At 43.7% G+C, this 25,507-nt stretch overlaps 1 protein-coding gene across 2 annotated transcripts in view; it reads left to right on the top strand.

The window, feature by feature from the left end:
* The window catches only part of LOC124795735 (coatomer subunit gamma), a 104,742-nt gene that overhangs the window by 71,169 nt on the left and 8,066 nt on the right, over positions 1-25,507 (top strand). For both annotated transcript variants that reach the window (XM_047259829.1, XM_047259821.1), the window contains exon 14: positions 15,009-15,103. In XM_047259829.1, the coding sequence (XP_047115785.1) occupies positions 15,009-15,103 (95 nt within the window). The remainder of the gene's footprint in view (positions 1-15,008; positions 15,104-25,507) is intronic.

Below are 25,507 nucleotides of genomic sequence, written 5' to 3'. Positions count from 1 at the left end.
TCACAGATCTCTGTCATCGTGGACCAGTACCATGGTGGAAAAAGGACTGCTGACGGGCATTGTAAAGAATTAAACGACTCTCTTCCCAGGCCAACATTATTGCTTTTAAGCATATCCATGCTAAGGTCTGCTACCTTATTAAGCAGAGTAAAAAGGAATGCTGGGAGCACTGTGTTTCCTCCCTGGGGACATATTCCTCTTCATCACAGGTTTGGTCCAAGCTTTTGTAGCCTTCTGGACTACCAGTGACAATCAACTGTCCACTGTCATATCTTACAGGGTGCTCTGTTTACTGAACCATCGGCCCTTGCTGAACACCTCATGACACACTTTGCGACAGCATCGACGTCTTTTTCCTATCCTGCTACCTTTCTCAGGCAGAAACATTCCTCTGTTTCCAACCCCCACAAAGTTGCAGCCTATAATGAACCCTTCACTGAATGGGAGTTCGTGCAGGCTCTTACCTCTTCACATGACATGGCCCTAGGTCAGGATTCCATCCACAACCAAGTGATCCAATACTTGGACATTACCCAGAGGCAACATCTACTCAAGGTCTTCAACCGCATTTGGCTTACAGGTGCCTTTCCCTTGCAATGCCGAATCAGCATAGTTATCTCAGGATGTATACACCCCGGGAAATTTGGGAAAAACCCGGAAATTTTTTCATCTGGGAGAAAACTGGGATAAATCCAAGAATTTTTTAGAATTTCAGGTATTTTTCATTGTTTTAGTTTTCAGTTAAACTTTCGTAGTTTTGATTGGTAAGAACTGATAGACTTTAACAAAGAATTTTACTCTAGCCCGCTACTGCAGAATAATAATGCAGCAATAAAACATAAACGAGAGAAAGAAAACCGAAATAAACAAAGTTCCAAAGGAAGTGCACCATTTCCAACAACAAAACACAGTGCACACACAAGTGCCTGCCAACACAAAAATGTGTCAAAGGCTTTAGGACGAAGACTATGCAATACTTCATAACAACAAACAGTGACGTCATGACAGTTTACATTAGGTTCCTTTGAGAAGTTGCCAGCAGGCTCATGCACATTTGCAGTTGGGTCGCGTATGAGCAGTACCTGCTCCCTCTCGCTTATGACTACTTGAAGTACGGCTTTTAGCTGTAGCAGCAGTAGCAACGAGCAGCCAGACACTAGCACAAAAATTTTTCTGGTGAGCCGAGGCTGCCAGATTGGCACATGCGTAGAGCAGTCTAAGTTGCGGCAGAGAGGGTGATAGTCTCCACGTGACCAGTGCTTAGGTTTAGTGATTTTGCTTTTCTTCTTTGTTTGCAACTCTCCCGTCAAATGAAAACGAAACGCATTTCTGTGTCTGAGAGCAGTTAAGTGAATTGAAATACATTCATGTATTTACGGAAGGCTAAGATATGTTATTAGTTTTAGTCTCTTGAGTTTATTTTATTTCCAGATTTTTGGCAGTCGAGCGTTAATTGCCTTGCTGAACACTGAAGTTACTTTTGTCGACTTGCTAAGAAATTTGGCTTTTATTAATCTTTTTCACAGAGGCATTTCATTGATTTGAAATGAAGTGCTCTATTCCACAGTATTAGCTAGTGTCAACTGCTTGCTGAATTAGAAGTGTCCGTTTTTATCCCCTGGTGCATATGGCATTATGCCATAATAAAGAACCAAAGATGAGATAATACAGTACTAGTACTCCAAGAAGATTTGCAGCCCGAAAACCACACTGGAAAGCTTAATATGAGGGTTGGAACTTAAATAGTGACAACTATTTATTCACAACCAATACAAAAGAGTTACATGTTTGCACCTGTTACTGTCGTTCAGAGTAATCTCCAGCGTTCTGTAGAACCCGTTGCCAGAGATGTGGAAGGCGTGGTATACCATTAGCAGAGTCTGTTCTGTTGATGGTGCGAATGGAGCGGTCTGCTGCCTGCCGAATCCCTGGAACAGTTCTGAAGCGAATGCCACGAAATGGTTCCTTTATCTTTGGAATCAAATCAAAGTCACAAGGACTTAAGTCTGGGGAGTATGGTGGATGGTACAGTACTTCCCAGTCTCATCGACCGAACAGAGCAGCCACAGCTCGTACTGTATATGCCCGCGCATTGTCGTGCAAAATCATGGGTGGGTTGCGCAGAAAGTGTCTCCACTTCTTTCGCAAAGCTGGTCGCAGGTGGTGATCCAAAAATGAACAGTAATACTGTGCATTGATGGTCTGCCATGGAGGAATGTAATGTGTTAGGATAACACCATCACAGTCGTACACGAGAATCACCATAACTTTAGATAGAACAGGCTCCTCTAATAGTATTCTACGCCTTCCACATCACTGGCAATGGGTTCTACACAATGCTGGTGACTGCTTTGAAGGACAGTAACAGGTGTAAATATGTAACTCTTTTGTATCGGTTGTGAATAAATAGTTGCCACTATTTAAGTTCCAACCCTCGTATCATGTTGGGGCCTACTTCTTTGTGAATATGGACATACGAATGTGCGCTTTCAGCTGAATTATGCATTTAAGTCTGGATTACGAAATTCCAATGCTCTTTGAGTACCCTCTGATGTTCTATTTCGTTTACGACATAACGTTAGATCTCTTAACGTTATATAGGTACAAACATGTGAGCTTTCTGTGTCATCGTAGCTGTGAGCTGTGCATTCGCAGTAAAGCCGTTTTCTGGCACTCACTGACAGCTGCTGAAACGAATTCCAACAGGTCGCGGGAATAAGTAAATTTCATTTTACACAGGATGAATTATGTTACATGTGCAAATGTGCTTTGAAATTTTTGAATCACAGATAATTTGATTCTCATTTAAAGCTTAACACTGTGAGGGCCAACCACTTAGCAGAATTTCGAGCCCACACATTTACGTATTATTTAAAATGTTACTAACACATTTGTGTGATGTATATTAAAGTGTAACACTTGCAAAATAGACAAGTATTACATGTGAAAGCTTAGCTTTTCTAGTAGCTGCACTGTGTGCTTTCATTTAAACCATTAACGTTTCATATGTGTTTGCACTACTGAACAGCGATGTTGGTTGCTATTGACTGACTACGTCACATTCCTATGCTCTGAGTATCTGCTATCGTCAGCTGGCAAGATCATATGTGCTACATGCTACATGCTGCAGCCCATGAAATATCTTTCCAAAATATGTCTTCCTTTTTTCTGTGAGGGGACATTCATTTTCTGAAGCACTGGGAAGTTCTATGCCAGTGTATAAAACCTTAACCGTTCAAAGGGTTGATAAGTTTTATGGTTCCGAGAGAAAGCATTCTCTCACTTTACGTGGAAAAAGTGCCATTTTTAACTGGGACATCCAGGAAAAATGCGGGAACTTTTTTTTCCCTTGTCCACGTATACATCCTGTATCTCCATCCTTAAACCCGGCAGGAACTGTGACACTCGGAAGCTATGGCTGATTAGCCTGACCAGTGCATGTTGTAAACTGCTCAAGAGGATGTTTAACTTCTGATTATGTTGGGTGCTCGAATCTCAGGAATTTTGTCCCCATATCAGTGAAGCTTCCGGGAAGGATGATCTACAGCTGACCATTGACTCAGATTGGAAACAGCAATCCGACAGGCTTTCACTAACCACCTACACCTCGCCTACAAAAGGCACACAACACAGCTTGTCGCTATCACAGTTTATTTACCCTCCATGACTGTGACTTCCACAGGCCCCATTCCGATTTTTATCTGCAAGTTTTTATCCCACAGGCTCTTCCAGGTTTGAGTTGGCACCTCACTCGGCACCCTCGGACTGAAGAGAATGGTATCCCACAGGGTTTTGTTAAGTGTCACACTCTTCCTCATCACTATCAATGGACTTGTACCTTCTGTTAGGCCTCTGGTTACCCCGGCACTGCATGTCAATGATTTTTGCATCTGGTGCACATCCCACTCAGTAGCACCTGCGGAATGCCAGCTCCAATATGTCATCTTATGGGCCTCAGCATGGGCCTTTTCCCATGGCTTCTAGTTCTCTGAATCAAAATGTGGGTTGTGTGGTTTTGCCGTAGACCAGTAAACCCCAATCCAGAACTTTATTTAGGCAACCAGCACCTAGATTTTGTAGTGGAGCTCTGTTTCTTGGACCTTCTTTTTGATAAAAAGCTGATATGGGTGCCCCATATTTGTCACCTGAAGACTACATGTATGCAGAAGCTTAATGCTCTCCACCTCCTGGCGCGCACATCTTGGGATGCAGACCGTGCTACTCTTCTCCACCTTTACCATGCTCTGGTTTTGTCCAGACTAGATTACAGCTGTCAGGTTTATGGTTCAGCGGCCCTGTCCACTCTGAAAATACTTGACTCTGTACATCATTATGGGATGTGTCTAGCTATCGATGCCTTTCGCACTAGTTCCGTCGATAGCGTCCTCACAGAAGCAGGAATTCCCCCTCTACAAATACGATGGAGCCTACTCCTGGTTTTTAATGCAATCGCCAATCGACAATACCCTGACCATCCCTTGTACCTCCCCCTGCGGGTCCGGGGTAAGAATAGGCCCGAGGTCTTCCTGCCTGTCGTAAGAGGCGACTAAAAGGAGTTTCAACAGTTTGGGCCTTCCATGTGATGGTCCCCCTTGGGGTTTGACCTCCATTTTTCAAAATTCTACAGAAGTACGAGCCTTTTGGGGAAGGACGCCTTACGTGGTGTACCAGTGGTCCTCAGTGCACTAAGACCTTGGCACTCAGCATTGTAACAGCGTTGTAACCATACCCACTATTCCTCACTTGGGCCTAAACGCCTGATGGGTTGTACAAGTTACGCCCATAGTGCGACCCCATCTGCACCTACGATCATGATGGACTTTCCATGGCACCCGAAATCCAGCACGGTAGCCAGCCCGTTGTGGTGGGGTCGTCATGTACCCTCTAGGTTGTAGCCCCCTGACAACACAGGGATCGTACTGCCGATACCTGAGCTGCACCCTCCCCATGTCGGCCAAGGAGTAGATGCCCGTCTCCTTGGGGCATCAGGACTCCCGGCAACGGTCATCCTGCCAGGTGGCCCTTGCTGAGGCTGGGTGGCGCCCGTGGGGAGAGCCCCTGGTCGGAGTGGGTGGTATCGGGGCGGACGTTTCGCAGATGAAACGTCAACATGTATCAGGTCGCTCTGCGGCCAAGTCTTTTAAAAAGAAAGGTACTGTCTCTGGTTCTGGTTCTCCTGCCGTTTCCCCCTTGGCCACTCCCTGGGAGGAAGGACAGGCCCGCCGGCTTGGGGCGAAGTACTTCCCCCGCTATTTGGTCTGTTCTCGAACCGATGGGGGGACGTTCACCACCTCCAAGCCCATGTTCTTTGTTCAGCACATCGAGGACATCTTCGGGGAAATCGAGGCTCTCAGTAAAATGCGTTCCGGGTCTGTTCTTATAAAGACCACCTCCGCCACACAGTCGGCGGCGCTCCAGGCGTGCGACCGACTAGGGGACATCCCAGTGTCCATTGTCCCGCATCTGGCACTGAATAGGACGCAGGGGGTTATTTTTCAGTGGGACCTCCTGCTGCAATCTGATGAGGAGCTCAAGGCCAACCTGGAGCGCCGAGGCGTGCGTTTCGTCCGGCGAGTCCAGCGCGGCCCCAAAGACCGTCGCATCAACACCGGGGCCTTTATCCTCGCCTTCAAGGGGGACGTTCTCCCGGAGAAGGTAAAGGTGATGTGCTACCGGTGCGACGTGCGACGTTACGTCCCGCCTTCTATGCGCTGTTTTCGGTGTTTGCGCTTTGGGCACATGTCGTCACGGTGTGAGGCTGAGCCCCTTTGTGGCGATTGTGGACATCCTCTTCGTGAGGAACATACATGCACCCCACCACCTCGGTGCGTTAATTGTCCTGGCATCCACTCGCCTAGATCCTTAGACTGCCCCGTGTATCAGAAGGAGAAGAAGATTCAAGAACTCAAAACTTTGGATCATCTCTCTTATTCTGAGGCCAGGAAGAAGTATGACCGCCTCCATCCCGTGACGTTGACCACTTCGTTTGCCTCAGTCGTGTCCATTCCTTCCACAGTATCCTCACCCCTATCCTGTCCCCCCTCCACCTCCTCCCCCCACCCGGGGTCTATGCCTCCGCCTCCCAAATCCCTCCCTTCCAAATCCTCCTCCCCTGCGGCCCCTGCCCCCTCTGCCCCAGGCGCCACGCTTCCTCCTCCCCCCCCCCCCCCCCCTCCGCCGCCTGAGAAGCGATCCTCTTCTCAGGCGTCCATCGGGGAAACGTTCCGGACCCCGGCTTCCGAGGTCCGGCGTTCCAAAACGGACCCCACGCGTGAGGGCCTTCTTCGGGTCCAGCCCACCATCCCTGTGCCTCCTCGGACTTCCAAGAAGGCCTCCAAGAAGAAGTCTCTATCCCCCTCTCCACCCCGGCGCATTTCGTCTAATGCTCCATCCGTGAGTCGCTGCTCCCGGCCGTCCTCGGTTTCGCCGGGACGCTCTACTGCCAGGCGCTCAGCTGGCCTCTCGTTGGCAAATGGTGCTGCCCCTCCTACGCAACCCAGGACAGCGGCCGCAGCTGGCGACGACTCGATGGAACAGTATCCGCCTCCCGCCGATTGTAGCGTTGTTCCCTCGAAACCTGGCTCTTTGCGGCCGTCGAGGTGACCGGCTCTACCCCCGTCTCGTTCCCCCTTTTTTTTGACTAGCGATGGCCTTGTTACATTGGAACATAAGAGGTATTCGATCTAATCGGGAGGAATTACAACTGCTCCTCCGCCTGCACTGTCGTCCTTGGTCTCCAGGAAACCAAATTGCGCCCAACTGACCGTATTGCCTTTACCCACTATACCTCAGAGCGGTATGACCTCACCCCTGTGGATGGTATCCCAGCTCATGGTGGGGTCATGTTGCTCGTTCGGGACGATGTCTATCACCATCCCATCCCATTGACCACCCCACTCCAAGCAATAGCTGTCCATATTACTCTTTCTGCTTTTATTTTTTCAGTTTGTACCATCTACACTCCATCGTCATCCGCAGTTAGTTGGGCTGACATGATGCACCTGATTGTTCAGCTTCCTCTTCTGTTTTTATTGTTTGGCGACTTCAGTGCCCATCATCCCCTTTGGGGCTCTCCTGCATACTGTCAAAGAGGCTCCCTCTTGGCAGATGTCTTCAACCATCTCAATCTAGTCTGCCTCAATACTGGCACCCCGACTTTCCTCTCTGACTCTACTCATACCTACTCTCACTTGGACCTTTCGATCTGTTCTACCACTCTTGCCCGTCGGTTCGAGTGGTATGTCCTTTCTGACACCTATTCGAGCGACCACTTCCCCTGTGTCGTTCGTCTCCTGCAGCACACCCCATCCCCACGACCTTCGAGTTGGAACATACCGAAAGCTGACTGGGGACTTTACTCCTCCCTGGCGACCTTTCCGGACCACAATTTTCTCAGTTGTGACAGTCAGGTCGAATACCTCACGGCTGTTATCATCAATGCTGCCAAACGTTCCATTCCTCATACTACCTCTTCTTCACGTCGCATTTCCGTCCCCTGGTGGAATGAGGCTTGTAGAGACGCTATCCGTGCTCGACGGTGTGCTTTACGCACCTTTCGTCGCCATCCTACGTTGGCGAATTGTATTGGATACAAACGACTCTGAGCGCAATGCCGTAGAGTGATCAAAGACAGCAAAAAAGCTTGTTGGGCCTCTTTCACCAGCTCCTTTAACAGTTTTACTCCCTCTTCTGTCGTTTGGGGTGGCCTGCGCCGGCTGTCGTGCATTAAGGTCCACTCCTCGGTACCTGGCCTGACCTCAGGTAATGAGGTCCTTGTTGATCCTGTGGCTGTCTCCAATGCCTTCGGCCGCTTTTTCGCGGAGGTTTCAAGCTCCACCCATTACCACCCTGCCTTCCTTCCCAGGAAAGAGGCAGAAGAGGCTCGGCGACCTTCCTTCCACTCGCTGAATCTGGAAACTTATAATGCCCCCTTTACTATGCGGGAACTCGAACGTGTGCTTGCACTGTCCCGGTCCTCTGCCCCGGGGCCAGATGCCATTGACATTCAGATGCTGGCACACTTTTCTCCGGCGGGCAAAAGCTTCCTTCTTCGTACCTACAATCGCGTCTGGACCGAAGGTCAGGTCCCCATGCGTTAGCGTGACGCCGTCGTTGTTCCTATACCCAAACCCGGGAAGGATAGACACCTTCCTTCTAGTTACCGTCCCATTTCTCTTACAAGCTGTGTCTGTAAGGTGATGGAGCGCATGGTTAATGCTCGGTTAGTCTGGATTCTTGAATCTCGACGGCTACTTACCAATGTCCAATGCGGCTTTCGTCGCCGCCGCTCCGCTGTTGACCACCTTGTGACCTTGTCGACATTCATCATGAACAACTTTTTGTGAAGGCGCCAAACGGTAGCCGTGTTCTTCGATTTGGAGAAGGCTTATGATACCTGTTGGAGAGGAGGTATCCTCCGCACTATGCACAGGTGGGGCCTACGCGGTCGCCTGCCCCTTTTTATTGATTCCTTTTTAACGGATCGAAAGTTTAGCGTACGTGTGGGTTCTGTATTGTCCGACGTCTTCCTCCAGGAGAATGGAGTGCCTCAGGGCTCCGTCTTGAGCGTAGCCCTTTTTGCCATCGCGATCAATCCAAATATGGATTGCATTCCACCTAATGTCTCATGCTCTCTTTTTGTCGATGACTTTGTGGTCTACTGCAGTGCCCAGAGAACATGCCTCCTGGAGCGCTGCCTGCAGCGTTGTCTAGACAGCCTATACTCATGGAGCGTGGCAAATGGCTTCCGGTTCTCTGAAGAGAAGACGGTTTGTATCAACTTTTGGCGATATAAAGCGTTCCTTCTGCCATCCTTACATCTCGGTCCCGTTGTTCTCCCATTTGTGGAAACAACTAAGTTTCTAGGGCTCACATTGGACAGGAAACTTTGTTGGTCTCCGCACGTCTCTTATTTGGCGGCCCGTTGTACACGTTCCCTTAATGTCCTCCGAGTTCTTAGTGGTTCATCTTGGGGAGCGGATCGCACTGTCCTGCTTCGCTTGTATCGGTCCATAGTCCGATCGAAGCTGGATTATGGGAGCTTCGTCTACTCGTCTGCTCGGCCATCCCTCTTACGCCATCTCAACTCCATCCACCATCGGGGGTTACGTCTTGCGACCGGAGCCTTCTACACTAGTCCCGTCGAGAGTCTTTATGCTGAAGCTGCCGAATTACCATTGACCTACCGACGCGACGTACTGCTGTGTCGGTATGCCTGCCGGTTCTTGTCGATGCCCGACCACCCCTCTTATCAGTCCTTCTTCGCCAATTCTCTCAACCGTCAGTACGGGTTGTATGTGTCTGCCCTGCTGCCCCCTGGAGTCCGCTTCCGTTGCCTGCTTCGACAATTGGATTTTGCCCTCCCTACCACCTTCAGAGAGGGTGAGAGCCCGACACCACCTTGGCTCCAGGCTCCGGTTCATATTTATCTCGACCTCAGCTCACTCCCGAAGGAGGGTACTCTGGCTGCAGTGTATTGCTCACGGTTTGTCGAACTTCGTGCTCGACTTGCCGGTCGCACCTTTATTTACACCGATGGCTCCAAAACTGACGATGGTGTTGGCTGTGCCTTTGTCCTCGGGGGCGTCACCTTTAAATACTGGCTCCTCGACCAATGATCCAGCTTTACGGCCGAGCTTTTTGCTCTCCATCAGGCCGTTCAGTATGCCCGCCACCACCGCTATTCATCGTATGTACTCTGCTCTGATTCACTCAGTGCTCTTCAGAGCTTTGGAGCTCCCTATCCGGTCCATCCCTTGGTACAACGGATCCAGCAGTCCCTCCATTCTTTCGCTGATAATGGTTCTCCTGTCAGCTTTCTGTGGGTTCCCGGACATGTAGGAGTGCCTGGGAATGAGGCTGCTGATGCTGCAGCCAAGGCTGCAGTCCTCCTGCCTCGGACAGCCTCCCATTGTGTCCCGTCATCTGACGTTCGTGGGGTTGTTTGTAAGAGGCTTGTGTCCTTGTGGTGGGATGCTTGGTCATCCCTCCAAGGAAACAAGCTCCGGGCAATAAAACCACTCCCAACTGCTTGGACGACCTCCTCTTGACCATCTCGGCGAGAAGAGGTCCTTCTGACCAGGTTGCGGATTTGGCATTGCCGGTTTAGCCACCGCTACCTGCTCTCCGGTGACCCAGCCCCACAGTGCCCTTGTGGTCAAGCATTAACAGTGCGCCATGTTTTATTGTCGTGTCCCCGCTTTAGTCAATCTCGTGTTGTCTTGTCCCTGCCATCTACTTTACCTGATATTTTAGCTGATGACGCTCGAGCAGCTGCTCGTGTTCTGCGTTTTATAACTGACTGGCTTGTCCAAAGACATCTAACTTTTTTACTTATTTTATCTGCATCTTTGTAAGGACTTTCTGGTGTCCCCCCCTCCCCTTGAGTTTTACTAGATTCCATGTGCTCTAACAATTGTGACTGGGCGCTAATGACCTCAGTAGTTGAGCGCCCTTAAACCCCACAAAAAAAAAAAAAAAAAAAAAATCCCTTGTACCCCGTCCTCTTTACAAACAAGAGGTGTCTTGGTGTCTTTCACCTGCAATCTGCCCTTGGGTGGGATTGCTGGTTGGAATGTGTCTCACTTCCATCTATTGGGATCTCCATCTCTGGTTACTGGAGAGGGCCTCATGTATCATGTATTTCCTATTTCCTTCTGCAGCTCAGTAACCCCCCCCCCTCCCCCCAGCACCCCCCCCCTCCCGCTTGGGTTGTGCCTCGACCACAGATTAGGACTGACCTATTCCAGGGTCCTAAGGTCTCTGTCGCCCCTATGATATATCAGCATCTTGTACGTTCCATCCTTGAAGAGTTCCAAGATGCTGCCATCTTTTACACTGATGGATCTAAAATGACAAATAAGTCAATATACACTTTTGTGTGTCCTGCTGGCATGGAACACCATTTACTGCCGGGATCATCTGTGTGTTCATAACAGAACTGCTAGCCATTAATGCAGGCCCCTCCATTTTGTTACTTGGCCTCCCTTCACAGTGTTTTAATATGTACTGACTCAGTGAGCAGTCTGCACACTGTAGACTGATGCTACTGTCATCACCCTTTGGTCTCTGCTATCCATGACCTTCTCTCTGCCCTTAGCCATACTGCCTGCTCAGTTGCCTTTCTCTGGGTCCCAAGTCATGAGGGCGTCCCAGGGAATGAACTGGCTGACTGGCTAGAGAGCCAGATACTTCCCCCCCCCCCCCCCCCCCCCCCAATTCCCTTTTCATGATTCCAGTTGCAGGTATGCAGATTCACATCAAATCACTTTTTGCCCAAAAGGTAAATGACATCTGGTGTGCTTCTGCTCTCAGTAATAAACTTCACACAATCAAGGAGACTACTACAGTTTCACGCTCTTCCTTCCACTCCTCTCAGTAGTAGTCCACTGTCTTATGTTGTGTAAGCATCGGTCATACCAGGCTCACCCATTGTTTACTCTTCCGTAATGAGCCACCCCCACAATGCGATTATAGAGCCAGACTGATGGCATCCCATATTTCAGTGAAATGTCCCCTTCTTTTGACCTTTCATACTAATTATGGCTTCCCAAATTCCTTGTCCTTTAGTATTAGCGGACAATTCACAGATGACTTGACTGGTCCTCAGTTTCCTTCTGAAAGTGGTCTTTATTTTCATTTACAAGGTTTTGCTTTCTTCCTGGAGCAGGGGCAGGGCAGTTGTGGTTGGGGCTTCTACTCTTTTCTGGGTCTGGGACCCATGACCACTCCCCGTATGAAGACTGCTCTTTTATCCCTCTGTTTCTCCAGCTTTGTATTTGAGTTACCATTTTACACCTTCCACTGTGTGTGTTTTTAGCTTCCTCGCTTTATAGTGTGACCCCTGTGACTGGATCCATCCATTTTTTGCAGATGCCTCTGTCTTACGCATATAACTTTTGGATTGCGGGGCTGACCAGCTCGCTGTTTAGTCCCATAACCCTCCTCAATCAGTCCAGCAAATTGTAATATCATTGAAAAATGACAGCAAATTTTTACTCATTTTCATAAGGAGTGAGTGCACCTAGAATAGGGCTAGCCACAGCTTGATAAAACGCATGTGAGCTGGATGTGTAGGCCAAGGTTTCACCTGTCTCAGCTTTGCTCAGCCCTCTTCGGAAGTATCTGGTACAGAGTGGTGTTTCATTTAGTATTGCAGTGTGGCATTTTCAGTTAGCATGATTCTACTCCATTTGGCAGAATCGTGTTGTCGATACTGTTTACTTCGCTATTTGTTCATGGCGAACAAGAAGTTCACAGGTTGAGTAGCTTTTGGTACAGAAAGAGCCAGTCTAGCAATTGATCATCGCAGGCCTTTAAAAATGAATGGAAATCACAGAGGAGAAGGATGAGAAAGATCTTACCTTCCCGTAATTGACTGTTATCACAAATTTGCTATGAAACAGCATTAAAGCACCATACAGAAAGAATTTAAAGATTTAGTTGACAATGAAAGAGCAAAAAAATACAATTGACAAGAGATTCCTTGTTCTGTACATCAACTAGCACTTTGTGGCAATATTGCAGGCATGGAGCACATGAATAAATTGGTAGTATGAATAGTAAAATTTCTGAAGTCTCGCACATTATTCCACTGTCAGTTGCAACAGTTTTCAAGAGAGCTAGCTATTTTTGAATTTATGAATGAAAGAAGAGTGCAGGCACTAAAATAAGAACATCTGGAAAGAATTGCTGACCTAACATTTGAAATGGACTTCACTGTACACTGCCCATAGTAAGACAGTGCAAGATGAGAAACATCTTATTTCTGATTTGATGGGGATGTCCTTAAAAAGAAAATTGTATTATAGATGGGACAAATTCCGACAAACACAGCCCTAAGCTCAGTAGCACCAAAGAAAACATGAAGTGTGAAGAATTCATTGTGGCCTTGAAAGAATCACGAGGATAGTTTTCTAAACATTTAGAGGACAGTGCCAGCCATACATCTGTTTTCGAGATCATTTGCCATTTCATTTGAAAGTGTCCCTTTGCATGTACAGTTGTAACTTATTGATCTGCGGTCTAGTTCCTGTTTTAAAGAAAAAATCCCTTATGTTACAACTGTCCAGGATGTCTACATTGTTTTCCTCAGGGAGCATTTTGACATCTCCCACAGTGATATTGCGAAAGTGCTACAATAATTCAATCAGTGTGTGTGTGTGTGTGTGTGTGTGTGTGTGTGTGTGTGTGTGTGTGTGTAAGCCAGGCCACAGCTCTCAAACTGAATTCTTGGCTGCCCCTGTCCCAGAACATATTAGTAATTTGGTTGAATTTTCCTAGCTATTCCATGTTTTAATGCATCTAAAAAAAGTGTGTTCTCAGTATTAAAGTATGTGTACAGATGAAAAAACACTCAACTTAAAAACAATAAAAGCTCTGACACTGACAGAAACCATATTTGTTAGCCTTCTTTGTGTGGGCTCCAAAATTGTAAACAGAATAAAAATAAACTTTTGGAGGAAATACATACCAAAAAATGTATTATTCAAGTACCAGTGAGTTTGTACCATTGTACGCAATGCAAAATGTGTGAAATTTCTGTTTATATTTACAGCCTAAATGTATATGCAATACTGCTATTAACACCTCACCAGTGTTACGGCTAATTATGTGAAAATTGTATATTATTAAGCCTGTATTGATGGTAATTCTAACATGTCCTGAATTTTACCATGTTGTCCTTAATTTTTGTGCATTATTTTGAAAATGTCCTGAATTTGGCTAAAAATATAGGAACACTATTTACAATCAGCACTTCTCTAAAATTGAATAGTGCTGTCTATGGGTGGAGAGGGGAGATGATGATGATGGTGGTGTGTGTGTGGGGGGGGGGGGGGGGGGGGGGGGGGGGGGGGGGGTCTTGTAAAACTCAACAGGGAGTATATTATTATTAAATTATTATTGGAACATTATTGAAATAATTGATAGAGAAAGGAGTGAACAGCTGCAGTTGCCTTCCATTTTTGCTTACATTGAATTGATAGTAAATGTAATGAGAAAGCTGTTAAATGTGTTTATAACCTGTAATTACTACTCTGAATTTTCATACGGATTCCCCCTACAGATAATTTATTACACTGTTATTTTCAGTTCACACACAAATATTTGATCAATTTTTGTAAAGTATGAACTACAATTTAATTTAATTTTTATTTAGTTTCCCGATTATGCATTCTTTCTCGTCCTCACCTTTCCCATTGTAGGGTTTGACTTCCCTAACCATGAGGAACCACCTATCCCGCTGGTAGGCATCATCTTCACTAAGGCGTAATCTCTTCATATCACCGTGGATATTCCTTAACCAGCTGGGTGAGGTCTCTTATCTCCATCTCATTTTTGTACTTTGTAAAGGCCCTTTTCCAGGGCATGGACATCAAGTCTTAGTGTTACGTTAGCACACAATCTCATCGTGGATTATGAGTTTTTTCATGTATGGAGACAACCTTAAACACATCACCCATTAATTCATTGTGTAATTCATCTTTCAGTGTTACTTCTTTCATCTATTGTAACATGCACATTTCTGTTGTATGGAGTTTCTGTTCATGAGTGTTTTTTTTTACACCCAGAGTTCACTACCATACACTAGGACTAGTCTTAAAGCTATTTTATAAATTTTGCCCCTTATTTTTGATGAGTATTCACTGTGATGAATAAAATTGGCAGAGTTCATTTAAATTTTCCAGTCACAATTTACTGTTCTACTTGAGAATTAAGATTGTCATTTAATGCAATGCCCTTTGATATTTATCAACCAAGAAACACTGAATGATAAGTTACTAGAAGCCTCAGTGTTTTTTGTAAGAAATGTTGATTAAAATATGCTCAAAGGATTCAGAACTTTTTGCCATCAATATCACATCACTATTTTACTAGGTAGTGACCGTTTGGTTCTTGCTCCAATAGGTCTACAATGTTCGTAGCACTTTCCAATTGAAGTCTGTTTTTTATGTGGTCTATGGAAGTGATTTTTTATATTCATTTTTCTATTTGTTTTTCTTCTATAGGTACTTTCAGTGCTACTCTTAAGTTTGTAGTCAAAGATTGTGATCCTACAACTGGTCAACCAGATTCTGAAGAAGGTTATGATGATGAGTACATGGTAAGGAAATAAAAAGTTTTATATTGTTTTATTACCATTCATGTATCCTTTTACAGATGAGTTTGACTTCCCTTTGTCGGCATAAATGAAATTCAAGAAGTATAACATGCTACACTCTTCATTCAACCAGGAAAATGTTTTTGTTACTCGCAAATAATGGGTAGCTTAAGGGGCGTGAAGGAATGTTTTCATTTTTTCTAGGTGTATCACATTTCATCAACTGTGTAGGAAATTCACCAGGTTGATTAGTCATTGCTAAAGGTTGCATTTTGAAAGTGGAAACATTGGAAAAAATGCTGTTTTGAGTACAAAATTTGCCAAAAAACTGTATAAATTCAGGTGGCATACATCATTGGCAGTGCAGTTTTTGTTCCAGTACACAATGAGCATTTCAACTGAATTTATATGTTATATTATATGTTTGTGCTATCCTTTGCATAAACTCCCTGCACACTTGAGAATGACTCTCAGCCAGTGTCTGAACAAAACTACAATATTATTAATGATTGTATCACAAGAATAATATACATAAGAATGGAAAATAAAATTGAGGCTCTGTTAGGTAACGATCAGTTTGGTTTTTGGGAAGGTAACAGTATGAGACAAAGCAGTTTTGACATTGCGCTTGTTAATGGAAGCATTATTTAAGCAAAGTCAAGAACATTCACAGGATTTGTTGGCCTAAAAAAAGTGTACAACAGTGTAAAATTGTGCAAGATGTTTGAAATTCTGAGAAATTGTTATAAGCTGTAGGGAAAGAAGAGTAATACTTTGTGTGTAAGTATCAACAAAGAACAATAAGAATGGAAGACCAAGAATCAAGTGCTTGCATTAAAAAGGGTGTATGATAGGGATGTAATCTTGTCTATATTGAGGAGCAATGATGGTAATTGAAGAAAGGTTCAAGATTGGGATTAAAATTCAGGGTGAAAGGACATCAATGGTAAGATTTTCTAATGTCACTATTACCCTCAGTGAAAGTTGGAAGAATTACGGGTCATACTGAATTGAATTTACAGTCTTCCGAGCATAGAAAATGGATTGAGAGTAAGCTGAAGAACGATAAAAATAATGAAGAGTGGCAAAAATGAGATTATTGAGTGATTTACCATAAAAATTGGGGACCAGGAAGTACAAGAAAGGAAGGTATTCCGCTACTTTGGAAACGAGGAAGCAAAATAACACAAGGCACCAAGCAACATAAAAAGCAGACTATCACTGGTGAAGATGGTATTCCTGGCCAAAAGAAGTATACAAGTAGCAAACATAGGACTGAGAAATAAAATTGTGTGGATGTGTGTATGGAGCACAGCATGTATGGTAATGAAGCATAGACTGTGCGGAAATCAGAGGAGAAGGGAATCAAAGAATTTAGGATATGGTGTAGAAAAACGTTAAAAAGTGCGATTACTGATAAGTAATGTGGTGGTTCTCAGCAGAAGTGGCAAAGAAAAGAAAACGTTGACATTTGCCAAGGTATCAGAAAATAACTTCCATAATACTAGTGGAGCTGTGGAGGCTAAAACTGTAAAGAAAGGAGGAGGTTGGAATAAATCCAACAAATTATAAAGGATATAGGGTGCGAATCTACTGTGATGGCCTGGTCTATTCTGGGCTGCTGTGCATGAGGATGTGCGAGAAAAATGGTAAGCACAGATTAATGCCAGAACATTCAGTTAAAAAGTCATAGTATTGACAGTTGTTCATTCAAGCAGCTTTATAAAACACTCCAGCCTACCTCAGGGCCACACTGCATGCATGCAAACAAAGCGCATTATGGAATGCGCTGACATCCTGATCACGCTGGCTGCGTCCATTGTCTTGGGTCACAGGCCACAGCTGCCATGGTGCTCTGTGGGTCGCCAGCAGATGAAGACAAGTGTGGCCCATCCAAGCCCTCTGAAGTAGTGTCAGCTAGTTGCCGCCACACACACTTATTGTCCCCATGTCGTGCACTTGGTTGCGATAGTTTCCTGATGCCAAGCGGCAGTGCCCTGGTCGCCCCACAGCGGTAGACCAGGATGTTGGCCAATGATACCTAAGTGGTTAGGAGGCCATGAAGGTGCGCCTCCCAAGCCAGATTGTAAACAGCTTGTAGTCCGTTGGCCATAGTCCCTCTGAGTGGCAGAGGCTGGCCAGGCATCTGTTCCCCACATCAGTGAGATTTCTCAAAGTCGTGCAGCTGACACACCATGGGTATGGTAGGTACACTTCTTGCCTTAACTTGATGAGCTATCAGTGGACAGGTCTCCAGCTGATCTTCATCATCCAATGGTAGCTGTGGCTTCTCAGAAATTCAAAACCCTGTCAATCTCTCTGGTTCAAGACACCGACAGAATGACTGCATGGCTAAATGACTTGAGCCACGCTTACTGCTACACTTCTGACATAGTCCTGCCTGAGGAACTAATAGGTTTGCCATAGACTTGCTGTGTCAGCTTTTCCAAGCTTGCACATCCTGAGTACGGGTTGCTAGGCTGGGCTAAATTTGCAATGTGTGAGTTCCTTGGAAGCATACAAGTACTCTTAGTTACAAAATGTTACTTAACTCATGGTCTCACTGTGTTGTGATGTTCACAATTCTATGCACCTCGGCTGTGACCAGTGTAGCAACCTTGTCTGGCAGAAATGTTTTGGTGTGATGTCGACAATACTGCACAGTGGCTTACTTGGTTAGCACATTCCACAACGGGGCCTTTGCTACCTGGCCGCAACTGGAATTAAAATTTAAAAATTTATTATTTTCACACCAATCTATTTCAGGGCACAGCACTACTCTGAGATGAAGAGGTTAGCACAAGAGAGAAATTCTTGATAGACCACATCACAATGGTTAGAAGACTAATGACTTAAAAAAAGAAAAAAGGCATTTGATTTCAATAAACATGTTATCACTTAAAGGTGTGGCAGGGATGGATAGCTTTCCACCATCTTACCTGCCCTCTGAACTGATTAGTCCAGGAAAATTAGGAAAAATGAGGGGAAAAATTTATAAAGTTTTGAAACTTTGGGAAAACACTCTTAGGGAATGAAGTAGTAAAAAACAAAAAAGTTTCCTCCCCTATTGGGGTAGCTTCCCCCTCCCCAACCCCTTAATTTAATTTATTTTTCTTCTTCCAAACTTCACAGAAAACCGTTCGTTTAACGAAGTTATGTATATGACAGAAAATATTTCTGGTGAAGTTCTACTTGGAGGAGGTCAGGTGCATGTTTAAGCAAGGTAATTAGTTTGAGTGCTAAAGTGTATAGGAAAGAAAGTGAAATTTCTTTTGAAACAGACTTCTTTCTATACAGAACAATTTTGCTTTATAGTAGTTTACTTTAGAAGTATGCAACTTTAATTATTGGAATGAAAGTCATTTTTCATGAAAATTAAGAATTACTGTAAAACTAATCAACAATTACTTTTGTTGTAATATATTTACAATCCTATTACAGCATTTAGACATTGAAAATACCACAAATAAATTTGTAAAACCATCATCCAACTCATCTGTCTAATCTCTGTGAGGCACATTAGTGCAGCTTTGTCCACGACAGTTTTTGCACACTTTTGTGCAATGTAGGTCAGTCTTCACACATCTGCAGTTTCTTTCACAGCCTTGAGTGCAGCCACATGAAATCAGTAGCAGTATTTTCTCTGGAGAAGGTGGTCGTTTCATGTGAATCGGGGAGAGGGATGAGTTTGATTGCCTCCAGCCCAAGTTGTTCCCCAGCCATAGCTGGACTTGTAGGTAAATTCGGTGAGACTGGGTGTCCTGCATCAGTAGTGGGTGGCAAATGAGAGAGTATGACAGCGTTGTTTGCCTGACCCACAAGTACAAACATTTAAATCGATGGCATTTAAGTTTCATCAGAACTGTTTTTGTATAGAGAGAGAGTATAAATATCTCTCCTGCTTTTGCAGTGGTATCAGGAGAGGAAACAGGAGTGTTAAATATCTGTGGAATATTATGAAGTGGGGGATACCGGTCGAATGTGCTGTCACAACCACATACTACTTAAAGAAACAGTATTGAATTCTAGCATTCATGAATGAGTGAGGAGTGACGTATATCTTTGGAAGTGTAACACCTTGTCCTGATGCTACCTTTCTTTACCTTCCTCCATTAGAATTATGTCTGTGTCATTTGGAACGAGATCGACAAGTAGCACAAGATGATCTACATCTTGACCCACTATAATCACTTGCTGGTAAAATTTTTAGGCATTTATTGCTTTTGCAACAGTTTCAACATCTGCATCGTCATCCACAATCCGGTTTCAATACCAAAACTGTCTAGTTTTTGCACAAGCTGTGTAATAAACATTTCTTTATTGCTGAGGTTATTAAGTAAGGCAAACTGTAATTCAACGCATAATGTTTCGTCATCAAAGAAAATTTTTCATGAGATCCATTCCATCATTCACCTTTGTCATTCAGTAGTCTTTGGGTTCAGAAAGCTTTCTGAATGTCCGTCAAATACAACAGCAGCAGCATCTTTATAATGTCTCTGAATATGGGCTGTTAAGGTTTTATAAATGTCACCAAAAGTTCCATTCTCGGGCCACACGATGTGGAGGATAAGAAACCCTGCATCTATAGCAAAGAACTTCAATTCATTATTGTCAATATTCCTTTTAGGTACTTGATCAAAAAGATTGCACAATGACGACTTTTTGTTTGCCTCATCAGTCCAACAGAGACATTGGTACACTCGACAATTCATATGTGAAGCAATCCTTTAAATCATCAGGTGAATGAAACATGCACAGTATTCTCTAAAATAACTTGATTTGTATCTACTTCAGTTATATTTGTTTTTAATCCTAACAATTGACACACATGTTGTCCTAACCATGCTGCATCGCTTAAGCTTCAGAGAACCAAATTTTGACGATACAGTAACTATTCTTCAGAGAGCTTCTTCACCAACACACCCACCTTTGTTGCAGTTTACTTCCAGAGAAGCTACCAATTCAGATGCTAATGAATACAATTGCTCCTTATAAGCAAATGGAGTGTGTTGTTGCAACCACAGTTGAAGTCTTCTGTGAATTCTCCCACTCCTCAGTTCAACACTCTGATCACTCGTAACCGAATGTAAATCGCAGAACTGTTCCATAGCTTCACATTAGTGATTGGCTATTGGTATACTGCAAATCTATTGGATCAACACACTATCGCTGAAATCTCTTCGGTGTGAAACACCTCCAACACTCTTCAGGTTTTTCATAAGCGTTTGTTCTATCGTCATGTCAGTCCATACTCCACACCGTACTTATCAGAGTTTTGAACCATGAAGAAACTGTCCTTGGAGAATTTATGGAACTTCATGGGTTTCATAGTTTCTTTCAATTTTTCCATGTCCTGGAGGTGCAAATGACACACCTTAGCATAAAGAAAGTATGGAGCTCCCAATTCCCCATATGCTCTGCTTGGATGAAATGCAATGCCAAGATGACAAGCTGAATGTATTGTATCCGCAATTTCTAATATAGTGATGGGGAGCTCGTGAATGAGTCGTTCAAATGAATGCTTCACTCCTGTGAAGTGTGAACTAACCATTCAATTTCAATGAACTGGTACTTCAAACTCTTCACAGATAGCACACTCCACACTTTTTTCTAGTTCACTCACTCTCTTCCCCTCTCCCTCACCCACGTCACTCCTCCTCCCATCACTTCACTCCTCCCTGTCCCGCCTGTCGACGAATCACGCGGTGTTAGTGGGGAACGATAGGTTTAGGACGGGTGGAGGAGGTGAGGGGTGAGGAGAAGGCAGCGTCAGCTGCTACCTGCAGTGCTGACATCATTACCCATGACAATTTGTGCAGTTAAACTTCGCGTCTACGGGTAGCCTACCGTTGGCAGCGCTTGAAGACAAATGAATATTAAAGAGAGAAACGAAGTGGCTATCTGTGTGAGCACGCACAGCAAACGTGAAAATAAAAGGTTTGTTAATAACACTGAAAGAGGGATTTTACCTGAAATCGTATCAGTGACTACAGGTGACAGTTTACGTTTTGAATCTAGTGGGTTATTATTGTCAACAAAAATAAAATCTACAGGAAAACTTCTGAATAATTACTTAACGTAGGTATATAGACTTTGTGACAGTGTTAAACATACTCATTCTATTTTGGATTAAATTTTAAAAGGAACATAAAATTGGACTGCATTTCGTTGGTAGCCCTATTTTTCAGTTCATGAATACAACAAATAATGTTTCATTTGGCAGATAAAGACTTTTTTGGGCGCTTCATGAGAAAATGTCGAGCAAGATTAAATGTAGTACCTTCTTTATATGTGATAGCCTTCTCTGTTTATCTTTCCTTTGTCCCCCTTTTTTTTTCTTTATTGTCATTTGGAAACCTGTATACAGGCAGGCCTGCAGCAGCATACTACGCCGCTCTTTGGTCACAGACAAACACAAAAGATAGAAATGAAGACAATTAGAGAAAAAAGATGGTGGACATATAAACGGAGCCAAACACTTTTTAAAATACAAGGTGCCGTTCACGGGCATAAAGACCAAGATAAAATTGTTCAGACACTTGGACACAGACAGAAACGCCCTTTGTCCCCTTCGACCATGCTGTATTTAAGATAACTCAGACGCTGTAAGAGCGTAAAACGTTGCGTGCACGTTACTCCATAGTTCCGCCATCTGTTGGTAAAATTGTGAAGTATTACGAAGCTTTATTGTACGAGCGAGGCGAAGCGAGCGTAGCAGCGGCTGAGTGGCGAACTGGGCAACTTCGCTAGGCTTCCGTACTTCACGAATGAACTACTTCATTTGAAGGCTTCGCGGCAAAGAGTGAAATGAATGAAGTAGTTCACGGGAATGAACGAGTTCGACCCACCTCTAGTCTAATATAGTCCATTGTGTTGGCAAATTTATTTTTCAACTTTTCAATCACTTGATCTGTTTCCAAATCACTGAAAGATGCACCATTTCCACTCTTTCAGAAATACAGTCTTCAATATGTTGCTTCTCTTCCTCAATGACTGCCATTTCCTTCAGTATTATGGTGGAAAGAGCGCACATGACTGCAGAGTAAGCTTGAATTGCCCTTGTGTATACGACCAGAAAGTATATGGGGAACAGAAGCTGCAGCATATACAGTCTCCAAAAGTTGAGAGAGTCCACTGTCTCTAATTAAGAATCCTATTGCTCCCAGAAAAAATATTATCAAGTGGAAGCCTCCTAATCGAATAACTACGCTAGTGAACAGCTCATTCCCTCCATTAGCCTCCACTGCAACTATATCTTTAGCTTTCATGTACAGTGGTTGATCAGATGTCACAATACATGTTTGCTTTGTGGTCTTATTCTCCATGATGGCAATTGAGGAGGAGGAGGACATAAGTGTTTAACGTCCCATCAACAATGAGGTCATTAGAGAAGGAGCACAAGCTGAGATGGGGCAAGTATTGGGAAGGAAATAGGCCATGCCCTTTCAAAGGAACCATCCCGGCATTTGCGTGAAACGATTTAGGGAAATCGCGGAAAACCTAAATCAGTATGGCCGGAGACAGGTTTGAACCATCGTCCTCCCGAATGCGAGTCCAGTGTGCTAACCACTGCGCCAACCTGCAGTTAAAATAGTGCTATAATCTGTGGGGAGGTTGTTGATGAATGGAAGCACTAATACATTTGATTATGTATAAGGTTCTCCAGTTGTGATTCTCTCCATAAAACATAGCCATGCAGAAATAGAAAGCCATAAAACCTTTCCCATCGTCAAAGTAAAATCGTGCTTTGTAGGCGCTGTTGCTTTAGTGAATGATTGTTCTGAGTAGACATTTTGCAGAACAATTTCTTTAATTCCAATTCTATTCTGCCTTCAGAATGTTAGCAGATTAATTTTTTGGGCGCCTCGTGTTTCAGTCAAGCTCCACATGACAGAGTGTTTAGTTACTTTCTGATGTTCTGTTGCTCTCCCTGGAGTCACACGTTTGATTCCATCCATAGCATGGAATGTACCTTTGCCTATCATTGTTGCTATATTGAAGTCAGCGGTATCAAAAACGAACTGTGTGAACAAATCATTTGGAAAATTTGGTTTCCAGAACTGAACGGCAGAAGCCGCAGATAAAGCCATAGTGCTATATGAAAAGCACAAACCCATATTCGAGATACACCAGGTTGCAGTGGGGAGATAAATGAAAAAGTGCTGGTAGCTGACACAATCGCATGGGATATAGCTGTACATTTTTTAAAGGGAATTGTTTACTACCTTTCTGCTTTGACAAAACCACACCCTTCACAAATTCGTGTAAAGTTTCAGCAACCATAACTTCAGCATTCTCTGTCAAGTCATTGATATCTGGATAATCAGCAATACTGTAAGGAGTCATTCTTACATCTTCACGGATGATAGCTGCTGCTGCTGCTTCTACTATTCTCTTTCTCTCATCTTTTTCACTAACAGGTAGTTCATTGTACCATTGATTCAATAGTTTGTGGCCCCTGCCACGAAAACATACAACTAGGGGATTTTTTGGCATTGTGGCAAACAAGACCCCATCACCGAAGTGTTCAGTCAGTTTATTTTTCAGAGTTTTTATAGTCATTGTCCCTCCTTCTGGGAGACATTCATTAACTTTCTGCCAAACATGGAACAGTAAAATTTGACGTTCCTCTGAACTATCTAAATTTATATAATTCTTGAAAAGCAGCATCAAACTTGGTATCTTGAGGGTGGCCTCTTTTTCAGACAGAGGATGGGTTCGACATTAATTTAGCATAGCAACCTTGATGATAATGGGCTTTTGCAGCTATTAAATACATAACACTCTTGATGCATTCAGCAGCCTTTCTACCAAAATAATCATCGTATTTCTCTGCTTTCTCAAGCAACATATATTTCACAGTTAAAGAGCAAACATCAAACACTCCACAGCATTTGTGGAGTGGTTTTTTTTGTTTCCGCTTCTGTGTCACATGTTTCAGCGCCTATGAAACAGTCTTTTTTGAAACGGAATGAATAAGAGTAAGAGGATCTCGAACTTTTATCATCTGCTTGTGCAACATTCTGGTTGGTTAGTTTCTTATACTACTAATTCAGGTCGACATACCTTATGCACTTCAGTCAGTCCAGCGTTCTGTAGAGGATTATGAGCCCATCCTTCCATTCCTTGCTGACGTGTATCAGAGTTTCCAAGCCCTTCGTCACTATTGATTTCTCTTCTTCTGAAACAGATTTACCACAAATAAAACAGATAGTAGGGTCCAGCAGTATTGCTTCCTCAGTCCAGACAAACGAAATGAGACTAAGGAGAAGCACTTCATAAAACCACAAACTGATGAATACTATCACAGAAACAACTCTCTGACACTACTTTGACAGTTCACAACATTAACTCAATGGAACTGGACAGTGGGTAGGAAGAAATGGCATTGACAATAGTGGTAGGGGATCGCTGAGTGAATGGGAAGGGGAACTTGATGTTTTCATTGTTGGCACATACTCCTGATTTCAACAACACTGATCGCAAAAAAAAAATATCATAAAGTAGAATATATAGGCTACAAAATATACACTTATTTACGCCTTTTATTTAAATACTTTGCTAAGAAACGAAAAGTGCAAACTATCACGTTTATAGAATTCTGTACCACTTCTTATACCTCACATACCATTCGTATAAATGAAAAGATGCACAAGATCTTTTTCGTGTACAATTTTGCAAGGAATATATTTACTAATCAGAGCTCTGTTTGAAAAATGAGCCTTTTTGCATGTAAATTAAAAATATGGTACAAATCTATCTCTGGACGGGAAAAAAGGGGGACACACCCCTCCTACAAAGGGGAACTTTTCTGTTTCTTATCATTGTACTCCATTTGCTGATTTTCTTACTAATTTGCCTGGGGTAGATGCAGTTGTCATCTAAAAGCTGTACAGAATTTCCCTTAGTTTCAATCAAATTATTTTCTCAACAAATATATGTGAAATAAATTTTGTATTTCCAAAATATTCTTTTTGTAAGATACCCACTATTAAAACTTTGTTTGTTCTGGCCAGTAAATACAATCCTCAGCCATTTACCACTAACATTACTCAATTTGTTGTCGTCAACTGCACGGTCTTCATCAGTAAACTCTGAATCATCTATTTCAAAATCTGTTTCCAGTTTAGTCACTCTTCATTGATCAAAACTGTCGTTTCTCTGTTTCCGGTGTCACGAATCTCCAGTTGCAAATTTACTGACCCAGCTCAATGGATGACTCATAAGTTGACTTTAAGTAACTTTACACAACACCATTGAAGTAGATTTCAGAGTTTATGCACATTTCTTTTCACTGTCCTTTTTGAAGAGGATCAGCTTTTATATCAAACTTCACATTGTAATAATACACATCAGTAAACTCACAGAGACTATAGTGGGTTGAAATTACATGAACAAGTGGCAATA

This window comes from Schistocerca piceifrons, chromosome 1, assembly GCF_021461385.2.
Source record: "Schistocerca piceifrons isolate TAMUIC-IGC-003096 chromosome 1, iqSchPice1.1, whole genome shotgun sequence".
NCBI classification, from domain to species: Eukaryota; Metazoa; Arthropoda; class Insecta; order Orthoptera; family Acrididae; genus Schistocerca; species Schistocerca piceifrons.
This window is presented reverse-complemented; position numbering and strand designations above follow the sequence as displayed.